Source organism: Vitis vinifera, chromosome 19, assembly GCF_030704535.1.
Source record: "Vitis vinifera cultivar Pinot Noir 40024 chromosome 19, ASM3070453v1".
Classification (NCBI taxonomy): Eukaryota; Viridiplantae; Streptophyta; class Magnoliopsida; order Vitales; family Vitaceae; genus Vitis; species Vitis vinifera.
The window spans coordinates 5,879,801-5,893,420 of record NC_081823.1 but is presented as its reverse complement, the minus strand read 5'-3'; the positions used below and the strand labels follow the sequence as shown (position 1 = coordinate 5,893,420).

The 13,620-nt window shown below is 34.0% G+C and overlaps 1 protein-coding gene across 1 annotated transcript; it reads right to left on the bottom strand.

Annotated features, from left to right (window-relative positions):
• Positions 1–11,282: 11,282 nt before the first annotated feature.
• Positions 11,283–13,327, bottom strand: LOC100267431 (polyubiquitin). Its single transcript, XM_010646105.3, has 2 exons — positions 13,107–13,327; positions 11,283–12,671 (listed from the first exon to the last, which is right to left on the bottom strand). Exon 2 carries the CDS (start codon positions 12,669–12,671, stop codon positions 11,526–11,528), a length of 1,146 nt encoding a protein of 381 aa, XP_010644407.1. The 5' UTR covers positions 13,107–13,327; the 3' UTR covers positions 11,283–11,525.
• Positions 13,328–13,620: the final 293 nt, after the last annotated feature.

The following is a 13,620-nucleotide window of genomic DNA, read 5'->3' as shown; positions in this document are numbered from 1 at the left end:
ATAGTTTAACCAATCTTATTAGATGATGATGATGCCCTTAATTTAATCTAGTATTAATTATTTTTAGTATTGAATGTGTTTGTGTGTTTTTTATTTCATTAACTTTGAATTTAATCCGTTTATATCCAATTTTGCAGTTGATTATAATTTTGTTTAATTAATTAAGTCAATCACGCGTAATTATTTTCATGTTTTAAGTATGGTAATTCTGGCTTTGATCTATTGACATTTAGTATGAGCTTTAGAAATTTTAGATAATCAATCCAGTTAATTGCATGTCATTTTTTTCATACCTTCAAGATTGTTTAACTTTGGTCTTTGATTCATCATATTTTGTTAAAATGCTAATTTACCTTAATTGATTCCATATTATTATCTCCATATGCTAAGTTTGTTGGCTTTAATCTTTTATTGGTATTTTTATTTTAATTCATGTGCCTCTTGAAATCTAAATATTAGTCTTGGGTAATATTTTGTTAGTTTGTTTGATTAGGAAGTCATAAATTTGATGCCTTAGTGATTGTTAGTTAAATTCTTATTTTTGAAGGTCATGGAAACTCATGAAGGTTGGTCTTACCCCTCACCACTTTAATTGACATGATTTTCTAAATCTTTATTTTGTGATTTTCGTTTTCTTTTGTTTTGATTGGTATTTTGTTTTCTATGTTTTATTATTTTAAAAATTAATTCCTTTTATTTTAAAATCGAAACTTTTTTCTCTAAAGACCCCTTTAAAAAATTCTATTTTTTTAAAAAATTCATTTAGAGTTCTTGGAATCAGAATCTCATTTTCTTAAAATAACATGCAACCATTTTTTTTTTATCGGTTTGCATTTTTCTTGGTTTTGTAACAAAATAATTTGTGGACCCGCATTTTTAACGTGCGCCCCCACTCGATCGGCGAGACTTGCTTTTCTATTTGTAAAAAATTAATTTTGGAAAAAGTTGGAGTCGCCACTTATTTTATTTTTATTTTAAAGGGAAAATAAAACAAAAAAGAAAAACCCTAAAATGTGACTCCATAATTTTTGGAAAAAATCATGTCTTTGACAAAACCGGAGTCTAGGTCCGGGGATCAGGTTACTTACTGGGAAGGTACCTCTAGGAGGTAGCCTAAAGAGGTCTCTACTTACTAAGTTGAGGGAAACGTGACAATTAAATGGTTGATCATGAATACCTAGATAGGCTAGGTGATTTCAAAAAATAGCATGTCAAATAAGAAAGCCTAATCATAAGAGATAATCAAAGTGCGTACCTAAATGGCTTCTCAAGCGCTATCATGAAACATAAAAGTTAGTACAGAAATATATCACAACATGTGTTTTTGTGAAAGATAATCAAACAAGCATCAAATATATATCAAGGCAATCAAACAGGATAGCAAGCATGGGCAAAGTACGCAATGACAATCATATTCACAGGGTTTAGAAAGTGGGTATTAGGGAACGTACCTAGATAACATATATATAACTCATAACATGCCTCCGTATGATAGGGAAAGGTTAGATAATAAATAATAAAGCAAAAAAAATCCTAACATGCACATCTAATTAATAAATAAAAAATGATCGAAGTACACTAAATTACCAATCATCACACATGTCTTGTATAGAATGCTTAAAAAAAAATAAACACGATTTCAATAAGCAGCAAATGTGGTAGTAAAGAAAGAATTTTTAAAAAAGATTTTTTTTCATGTGGGGGTTTCACCAATTCCCCAATTGATATACACAAATCTAACCTGGAATTATCTCATTTATGTGGGACCACAAGCTTGGATTTGTGTTTGATTTAAAACCAAAATTTTTGTTAAAAACCAAGAAAGATGCAAACTGATAAAAAAAAATGGTTGCATATTATTTTAAGAAAATGAGATTCTGATTCCAAGAACTCTAAATGATTTTTTTTTAAAAAAATAGAATTTTTTAAAGGGGTCTTCGGAGAAAAAAGTTTTGATTTTAAAATAAAATGAATTAATTTTTAAAATAATAAAACATAGAAAACAAAATACCAATCAAAACAAAAGAAAATGAAAATCACAAAATAAAGATTTAGAAAATCAAGTCAATTAAAGTGGTGAGGGGTAAGATCAACCTTCATGAGTTTCCAGTGACCTCCAAAAAATAAGAATTTAACTAACAATCACTAAGACATCAAATTTATGACTTCCTAATCAAACAAACTAACAAAATATTACCCAAGACTAACATTTAGATTTCAAGAGACACATGAATTAAAATAAAAATAACCAATCAAAGATTAAAGCCAACAAACTTAGCATATGGAGATAATAATATGGAATCAATTAAGGTAAATTAACATTTTAACAAAATATGATGAATCAAAGACCAAAGTTCAACAATCTTGAAGGTATGAAAACAATGACATGCAATTAACTGGATTGATTATCTAAAATTCCTAAAGCTCGTACTAAATGTCAATAGATCAAAGCCAAAATTACCATACTTAAAACATGAAAATAATTACGCGTGATTGACTTAATTAATTAAACAAAATTATAATCAACTACAAAATTGGATATAAACGGATTAAATTCAAATTAATGAAATAAAAAACACACAAACACATTCAATACTAAAAATAATTAATATTAGATTAAAGTAAGGACATCATCATCATCTAATAAGATTAGCTAAACTATCAAATTGAAATCACAAATATATTTAAACTAAAGCAAATAAATAAATTAACAAAATAAAATTAGACTAAGATCGAAATTAAAAATATAGAATTTGTCTAAGAGGGTTAATCAAACAATTAAATTAAAATCATGAACGCATTCAGATTATAAAATAAATTAAAATCAAACTAAATTGAAATTAAATTCTACTTAATAAAATTATTGGAATATTAAAAACTCAAACTTTATTTGATGCAATCATTTAAACTAAAGAATTAAAATCCACGAATGCCTTTAAGTTAAAAACGAATTAAAATTAAAATAATTAGAATTAAAAACACAAACTTTATTTAGCATGATCATTTAAACTAAAAACAAATTAAAATCAAACTAATTAGAATCACTAACACATTCAAGTTAAATCATAAACTAAAACTAAGTTAATCTGAAATTAAAAAAAGTAAACTTTATCTCACAACTTATTTAAACTAAGGAATTAAAATCATTAACGCATTCAAATTAAATTATAAACTAAAACTAAATTAATCCGGAATTAAACAAATAAACTTTATCTTGCAAATTACTTAAACTAAGGAATTAAAATCACAAACATATTTAAACTGATAGCTAAATTAAAATTAAACTAATTTGGGATTTTAAAAATATGAACTTTATCTATCAAGAATACTTAAACTAATAAATTAACATCTCAAACACATCTAAACATATAGGATATATTAAAATTGAACTAAATTGAAATTAAAAATAAGAACTTTTCTAATATGAATAATTAAACTAACAAATTAAAATCACAAAAATATATAGGATAGATTAAAATCGAACTAAATTGAAATTAAAAATAAGAACTTTTCTAATAGGAATAATTAAACTAACGAATTAAAATCACAAACATATAGGATAGATTAAAATTGAACTAAATTAAAATTAAAAATAAGAACTTTTCTAATATGAACAATTAAACTAATGAATTAATATCACAAACACATATAAACATAAAACATATATTAAAATCAAAATTAAAAATAAGGACTTTTATAATAGAAACAATTAAATTAAAGAAAACTACAAACACATCTAAACATAAAAGATAAATTAAAACTAAATCGAATTGGAATAAAAAAAAATGGAACTTTATCTAATGGGATAAATTAAACTAAAGAATTAAAACCACAAACATGTCCAAACTAAAAAAGAAAAATAAATTAAAACTAGATCGAAATTAAAACAAGAAATTTATTATATAGGATTAATTAAACCAAAGAACTAAAATCATTAAAACACTCAAGTCTAAAAGGATGAATCAAAACGAAATCCAAGATAAATTTGAAAGCGTAGTTCTTCACGCGTCCTCTTAAAAGAATTGCTCTCTGTCCTCCAAAAGAAAAGTCTCCGTGTGAAAATTCTTTTTGTCTCTTCCCCTCCGAAAAAAAAAAATCATTTATGCTTGGATTCTCTCTTTTATTTATAAGGCAATCCACTCCTTATGGAATATCTTATTTCCATTTTTTCCTACGTGCGCGTGGATATGGGAAGTCCATTATGTGTGGCTCACTTGGAGATTTCCCCAAGGATGCAGCTGTATCTTGTTTGGTAAGTGATCAAATCCCCTTTAATCTTCTTTCCATATGCTCCTGGATGTACCTCAGTCGTGATCTACCCACTTTCTATATGCAGCCCGGATTCTTTCTTCAACCAAATCATATGCAGCCCGTATTCCTTCTAAAAGCCGTGATCTGCCCACTTTCTATATGCAGCCTGGATTCCTTCCAAGTTTCCCTGTTTGGCCGTGATCTCCTCTCCTTGATGGCTCCAAATCTCATGCAAAATTAAAAATAAAGTTAAAATAAGAAATCATGTAATTAGAAATAGAATAAAATCAAATAGAAAATCAAATCACATAGCCACAAAAATCCAAAATGTCAATTCATGGAATTAAAGAATAAATGAATAAGTGAGTAAGTGAGTAAATAAACAAATAAATTGATAAGGGTATAAAAATAAATATCAGACGTATGCAATTAGAAAAAATCAAGAAATTAAAGTAATGCAACGGATTATAATAATTTAAATGTCAAACTCAAACCCTCAAAAATAAAAAATAAAAATTCATTTCATGCAATAAATAGTCAAGCCAATACTCATCCTATCTCGGAAAATGAAGTAACCAAAATCAAGAACACGCCTAAGTGGGCTATGCCAAAAGAAGTGTCCAAGTGACATATTCTGAAAGATTGTCTAAGTAACCTAGGGTGAATGTGTGCAAGCTAGAAGGTGTCAAGTGCATCTAAATGGACCTAGGGTAATGCCTAATGGGCCAAGTGTATTTAAATGGGTTTAAGGTGCCTAAGTGGGCCTAAGTCTAAATTAGGGCTGCCAAGAGTCACAACAGGGTTAGATAAATCTCTCAAACAAAGTCCTTAAGGTGGCTTAGAAAAGATAGACTACATGAGTAGTAATGGGCCACCAGGGAATTGACATAAAGTACCGAACAAATACTTAATAGAGCATGTGCTAGGAGGACAAAATTGAGGGTCTACACATATGCTGTCATGAATCAAAAGTTATGTGACTTAAAAACTTTTATGATATGGCATGAACATCTTGGTCATCCAGGATTATCCATAATGTGTTGTATCATCAACAATTCTTTAGGGCATCCCTTGAAGAACCGGAAGATTCTGATGCCCAATGATTACAATTGTGTTGCTTGCTGACAAGGCAAATTAATTATTAAACCAACATTCACCAAGGTTGAATATGAATCACCAGCCTTTCTAGAACACATTCAAGGTGATATTTGTGGACCTATTCATCCACCTAGTGGACCTTTTCGTTATTTTATGGTTTTAATTTATGCATCAACTCATTAGTCTCATGTTTGTCTTCTTTCAACTAGAAATATTGCCTTTGCCAAGTTACTTACTCAAATAATTCGACTCAAGACACAATACCTTGATCATCCTATTAAGACAATTCGTCTTGATAATGCTGGTGAATTTTTCTCTCAAACATTTCTTGATTATTGTATGTCGGTTGGTATTTATGTTGAATATCTTGTTGCTCATACCCATACTCAGAATGGATTAGCTGAATCTCTAATTAAGCGTTTACAATTGATTGCAAGACCATTACTCTTGAGAACAAAATTGCCCTTGTCTGCTTGGGGGCATGCTATTCTTCATGTTGCCACTTTAATTCGAATTTGCCATACAACTAATCATGATTGCTCACATTTACAACTTGTTTTAGGCTCCCAACCAAATGTTTCACACTTTCGTATTTTTGGTTGTGTTGTCTATGTTCCCATAGCTCCACTTCAATGTCGATTTGGTATATATGTTGGTTTTAATTCCCCCTCTATTATCCGTTATCTTGAACCAGTCACAAGTGATGTTTTTACTACCCACTTTGCATATTGTCATTTTGATGAAAATGTTTTCCAACCATTAAAGGGAGACAAGTCAAAAGAATGTCGAGACATTACATGGTAGGTACCCTCCTTGTCTCATCTTGATCCTTGCACAAGACAATGTGAGTTAGAAATTCAAAGGATTGTTCATTTGCAAGGACTTGCAAATCAATTATCTGATGTTTTCACAAATATAAAGAAAGTAACAAAGTCACATGTGCCAACTATGAATGCCCCAGCACATATTGGTGTCCCTAAAGGACAATTGGAGAATGTCATAGCAAATGAATCTAAGACACGCCTGAAGCGTGGTAGACCTATTGGCTCAAAAGATTTAATTCCTAGAAAAAAGATGAACAACATATGAAAAACTTAGTACTCCTAAAGAGTTCCCAAATATGAAAGGGTCAAATGATGAAACCCAACTTGACAAACAGTTAGCTCTTGAAGAGACACAAATTGATCAAATATCGGTGTCTAGAACTGAAGAGATCTCAATGAATCACACAGGAGAAACAAAGGATTGTAGCGATATTATCATAGATAATATATTTACATTCCAAGTGGCTATGGACATCTTGAGAAATGATGAATATCAAGAACCATAAACTATGAATGAATGTCAAAAAATGAATGATTGGCCAAAATAGAAAGAAGCAATCCAAATAGAGCTAAACTCGTTAACAAAACAAGAGGTATTTGGACATGTAGTTCAAACACCTGGAAACATAAAGTCTGTTGGATATAAATGGGTCATTGTGAAAAAAACGAAATGAGAATGATGAAATCATAAGATATAAAACACGACTTGTTGCTCAAGGTTTCTCTCAAAGACCTGGTATAGACTATGAGGAAACTTATTCCCCTATAATGGATGCAATCACACTTCGATACTTGATAAGTTTAACCGTCTATGAAGAACTAGATATATGTCTTATGGATGTTATTACAGCCTATTTATATGGGTCTATAAATACTGACATATATATGAAAATCCTTGAAGGATTCAAATTGCCTGAAACAACTAATCCAAAACCTCGAAACATGTACTTAATCAAACTGCAAAGATCTTTGTACGAATTAAAGCAATTCGGATGTATGTGGTATAATCGTTTGAGTGAGTATTTATTAAAAAAAATGATATGTGAATAATTCAATTTGCCCATGTGTTTTTATCAAGAAATCAAAATTTGGGCTTACAATAATTGCAGTGTATGTGAATGATTTAAACCTTATAGGAACTCTTGAAAAGCTCACAAAAGCAACCAATTATTTAAAGAAGGAATTTGAAATGAAAGACTTGGGAAAACAAGATATTACCTCGGCCTACAAATCAAGCATTGTTCAAATGGCATATTAGTTCATCAATCAACACATTTAGAGAAAGTATTAAAATGATTTTATATGGACAAATCACATCCAGTCAATTCCCCTATGGTTGTTCGTTCACTTGAAGTGAACAAAGACCCATTTCATCCTAAAGAAGAAAATAAAGAATTGTTTGGTCCAGAAGTACCATATCTCAATGCAATCGGTGCACTAATGTATCTTGCAAATTATACTAGACCAGACATAGCATTCTCTATCAACTTACTAGCAAGATACAGTTCTACCCCAACTAAAAGGCATTGGAATGGGATTAAACATATATTGCAATACCTTCGTGGAATAAGTGACATGGGTTTATATTATTCAAAAGAATCAAAATCACAATTGATTGGGTATGCAGATGCAGAATATATTTCAAATTCTCATAAAGCTCAATCTCAAACAGGATATGTCTTTACTTATGGTGAAATGACAATATCTTGGAGATCAGTCAAGCAAACAATGGTAGTCACATCTTCAAATCATTCATAAATTCTTGTAATGCATAAAGCAAGTCGTGAATGTATATGGCCAAGGTCAATGATCCAACATATACAAGAAACATATGGACTACCTTCCATAAGAGGCAATGCAACTGTGTTATATGAAGATAATGTTGCTTGTATTGCACAAATTAAAGAAGGATTCATAAAAGGTGACAGAACTAAGCATATCTCCCCTAAATTCTTCTATACTCATGAGCTCCAAAAGAAATGTGAGATTGATGTTCAACAAATTCAATCATGCAATAATCTAGCAGATCTATTCGCAAAGGCGTTACCTTCGACCACATTGAAAAAGTTAAGATATAACATTGGAATGAGAAGATTGAGAGATTTACCATTTGAAATGTTGAAGAAATCATAATCATGTTTACATGAGGGGGAGAATGTTAATATGGATATATTGCACTCTTTTTTCCTTCGTCCAAGTTTTGCCTTACTGAGTTTTATTGGTAAGGTTTTTAATGAGGCAGTTACCATATTCTTATGATCATCCAAGGGGGAGTGTTAGAAAATATGTGAATTTATCGGATTATGGGAACTTGTGGATGATCATCCATATTGATGTATATCTCTTTGTAACTCTCTATAAAAGAGAGATACCTCTAATGAAAATCTATTTGTTTTCTTCTCCTTTCACTTTATAATTTTACAATAATATCAATTTTTTATTAGTTTTAAAAATTAGTTTATATTATCTAGAAATACGTATATAGACCACTTCGTTACGAGTCTCTTTTAACAATAAAAAGTTAAAATTTAATAGAAGAGTTATACATCATTAAAACTTAAAAAGAGAGTTTTCTAAAATAAGATTAAACAAGCATATCTAATTTATTTGAATTACTCTCTCTATAACAATTTATCATGCCATATTACAAATTAATTAAAAAAAATTCCAAAAGAGTATTCATTTTACTATAATGTTGAATTTTCCATTTTTTTTTTTTTGCATCCAATGATAATTAAATTGAAATTAATGTTAAGGTTGAAATTATCTCATAATTAAACAAATATTTCTTGTTATTAAATTAGGTTTTGGCTTTGTAGCCAAGTCTCTTTAATAAATTATTGTTACCTTGAGTAACTACATGTTTGTCTAGGTGATTCACTAAGGATCCATAGCACTATCTAAGGAAGAGATCAAGAAAGCGACTATTTTCCCATTCATTCATTTTGGACATGAAGACAATGATGATATATAATTGTAAGCAAAAAAATCATGGAGAATCCAAGTAATTGAACTCTAAGATTTAGCCTTCTATTTGGTTGTTGATAAAGGAAGAAATAATGGGAAACATAATGTTGGTAAAGTGTGTATGTGTGCACGCGTGCGTGCATTTGTGTGTGTGTACTCTTAAGGTTTAATGTTTTATTTGGTTGTTGATAAAATAAAGAATAATGAGAAACATGATGATAGAGTGTGTGTATGTGTGTGCGCACGCGTGTGTGCGCACGCGTGCAAGCGCGTGTATGCATGTGTGCTCGTGTGTGTGTGTGTGAGAGAGAGAGAGAGAGAGAAAGGGAGAGTGTGTGTTTTAAAGTGAAAAATAAAGAAAAATATCAATCGAAAGGAATAGACACTTTTAATAGGTATATATACTAACTACTTTACTTAACCTCATAAGCTTAAGAAGAAATAAGAAATCTCATGTGCCTATGATGCCTAAGGTCATTTTGAAGAGATTGCGGGTGTGATGAACGTCCTATCAAAATAAATTAATTCTATTACATCCTTCTCATTGTAGCATTACTATTACATTCTTTTCAAATTGTACTATTCCTTGCGCCTAAAGCAACTATTGGCTACTACTTTAAAGATGCTGACTATTGGCTATTGCATCCAAGCGATGAAGGGCGTTAAGGTGTGCACCAAGATGGTGACTATTGGCTATTGCATCCTAGAGATAAGGGCGGATCTACTTTAAAGATGGTGACTATTGCACTTAGGTGCAACCCAGTAAGTGTCCTAATTCAAATATTTCTCTTCCCATATTTTTTATTTATTTATTTATTTATTATTATTACTTTTTAATTTTTTATTTTTTATTTTTTAATTGTTGGCTTGGTCCATTTAGTTACTCCCGTTCCTTGAGACCTATTTTTCTAACACATAATACAAGTGCCATGGAATTAGAATCCATATATGTATTGAGGGTATTTTCATAGCACAACCATAATAGACGGGTCACTTAAAAGAAAACTGAGGTTTCCTAGTTCCAGTAGTGTTGAGGCATCCGTATCTTCTTCGTCACCCTCCCTCCTATTCTTCTTCTTTCAAGCCCAAAACCTACCCTCACAATCTTACTTACACGTTCATCACATGCAATCCCTAAAGCCTCTCATAATTAGTACCCGTCACCACAATCACACCATCACCCAAAGAGAAGATCAATGGCAAGACGGCAAAACTCGTAGTTCTATGTAGGAGCTCTTTTGGCAGCCCTGGTTCTTATCACCCCACTCCACCATCATCGGCAGTGGGATACAATTCAAAGCAACAGAAGTGTAAGAAGCAGATCAAGCGACAGAAGCTCACCCACTGCGAGAAGTACTTGAAGGCCATCTCGCTTGACCTGCAGTTGGGTCCGGCACAGCAACCGAAGCCGTACTGTGACCAAATGGAGAAGCAGGGCACCAAGTGTCGATGCACGGGTATGGAGCAGATAGTCCAGCAGCAGCGGATCAGACACCAGGAAACCTCACTAATCTGTGGATCAGACACCAGGATCTCTCTTTCGTTAAGCTCGCTGCTCACACCACTACCGTCAGACATAAATGTATTCTAGAACTGTTCTTTCGTTCTACTTTTATCTTCTTCAGCAACAGGTTTAAGAGCTCTAGGAGGAAGTAAAGGAAAAATGGGGAAATCCTACTCTGGACAGAAGGGGATGGCGAAAAGGGGGATCACTTGAAACCCAAAATTAAACTGAAGGGGGTACGAAAAAAATTATCAAGTATAAATAATAATACTTCCTTGCCACTGGAATTAGGCAAAAGCCCAGGCTGCCCAAGTCGAGTTTGTTGGGCATCCAAGGACCTCGGTTCTGGGAATGTTATTCAAGGTCTACTTCCTTTGCAATGCACCGTCAAAAGAACTCAAAAGACTGGCAATTAACTAAAAATCCATGATCAAAATATGCGAGATTTCACAGCAATTCCAACAAACATCCAGACAATGAACTGTACCAAAATATTGATTCTAGGATTCATTCATTCAAAAAAAAAAACATGCAGGAGCTTCACAAACCAATATCACCCAATTCATTCAGAGAGCTCCACAAATCAATGTCACCCAATTCAAAGCAAAGACAAACCAAAAGCAAACAGGTCACGTATATACTATTAGAAGCACACCAATTTTATTTAATAGCAAAGAAACTGGTTATGGCCTCATTAGAGACCTTAAAGACATAGTCATCTTCAAACCATATACACAATATCCAAAACACGTTCTTTATTTAGTAGATAGTTTAGATAGTTTTCCAAACTTCAAAAGCCAATTTCCCATGGCTGAGACCCACAAAACCACCAGACACCACAGACGAACCACATAGGTAGGGCCAACTGACCATTGAAATACTTAAAAGCCACCACGGAGGCGGAGGACAAGATGGAGGGTGGACTCCTTCTGGATGTTGTAGTCCGCCAGGGTCCTCCCATCTTCCAGCTGCTTCCCAGCGAAGATCAATCTCTGCTGATCCGGTGGGATCCCTTCCTTGTCCTGAATCTTTGCTTTCACATTATCAATGGTGTCGGAACTCTCCACCTCCAGCGTGATGGTCTTCCCAGTCAGAGTCTTCACGAAGATTTGCATACCACCACGCAGACGAAGCACCAAGTGGAGGGTTGACTCTTTCTGAATGTTGTAATCCGCGAGAGTTCGGCCGTCTTCCAGCTGCTTCCCCGCGAAAATCAGCCTCTGCTGGTCCGGTGGAATGCCCTCCTTATCCTGGATCTTAGCTTTCACGTTGTCAATGGTGTCGGAGCTTTCGACCTCTAGAGTAATTGTCTTTCCGGTTAGAGTTTTAACAAAAATCTGCATTCCTCCACGGAGACGGAGCACCAAGTGCAGCGTCGACTCTTTCTGGATGTTGTAGTCAGCGAGGGTTCGGCCATCTTCCAGCTGCTTACCAGCGAAGATCAGCCTCTGCTGGTCCGGTGGAATGCCCTCCTTGTCCTGGATCTTAGCCTTCACGTTGTCAATGGTGTCGGAGCTTTCGACCTCCAGGGTGATGGTCTTTCCGGTGAGGGTTTTCACAAAAATCTGCATCCCTCCACGGAGACGGAGGACCAAGTGAAGAGTTGACTCTTTCTGGATATTGTAATCGGCAAGGGTTCGCCCATCTTCGAGCTGCTTGCCGGCAAAGATCAGCCTCTGCTGGTCCGGTGGAATACCCTCCTTGTCCTGGATCTTGGCTTTAACATTGTCGATGGTGTCGGAGCTTTCGACTTCCAAAGTAATGGTCTTTCCTGTAAGAGTCTTCACAAATATCTGCATCCCACCGCGGAGACGAAGCACTAAGTGCAAGGTGGACTCCTTCTGGATGTTGTAGTCGGCCAGTGTTCGACCGTCTTCAAGCTGTTTCCCGGCGAATATCAGCCTCTGCTGATCCGGTGGGATGCCCTCTTTGTCTTGGATCTTGGCCTTGACATTATCGATCGTGTCGGAGCTCTCAACCTCTAGGGTTATGGTCTTTCCGGTAAGTGTTTTAACAAAGATCTGCATCTGTTTCAATTAAAACACCACAAAGATCAGGAAAAAAATACAGATCTATGCAGATCTAAGGTAAAAACCCTTAAAAGTGCCAATATATTGTGACAGATCGGAACAAAGAATTCAAAAAGGCCCAAATCACAAATTCCCTACAATTTCTTAGGGCGTCAATAGCCGATCTGGGGAAAAACAAATAGGAAAACCTTCAAAACCGATTTACACCGGAGAAAATTTTCCTTACGAATTCGCAAAACCAATCAATAATAGCACCATAAATCTTCACATAAAAAGAAGCTCTTAAAGAAAACAAGAAAACAAACAAACATCAAAAGAAATCCAAATTCTTTCGGAAAAGGAAGGAGAAATTTTCTCTGAAGTACTCAATGAATTGTAAAAAACAGAAAACACAAAACATAAAAAACGAAACAAAGAAGAACCGAATGGTACCTTGAAAGAAAGATTCTAAGGCTTCAAAGGATGGCAATGAGAGTTTTCTGGTAGTTTCAAAAGGGTATCAACAATGGAGAGGCTGTGAAGAGAGGGCGTCTATTTGTAGTCGCAGTTGCCGAGTCGGTGACGAAACCGATTAGGATAAACGAATAGAGTGATGCCACGTGTCCTTTATCCTATCCTCCACGGCATCTAGATGTCTCGTGGCTCTACTTTAATGACGGAGGGTGCTAGGCGGTGAGGAGAAGTCCCACACGTTTTCATGGCGAGTACGATCACGGTGGTGTTCTGTGGGTGGGATTTGGGGGGGGGTGATTTTGGGCCGTTCGTTAAAGTGGGGGCGGTGGGGTAGGATATTTAGTGGAGATTACTTTGGTAAATGGGGGTGGGTGGACGTTAGGTGTGACGCTCGGCGTAACGGAGTTGTCTCTGGCTAACGACTCCGTCACCGTTTCTTTTTCTTTTTCAAAAAGTGAATTGTTTTTTAAAATGTTATATCTCGCAGCCGCCG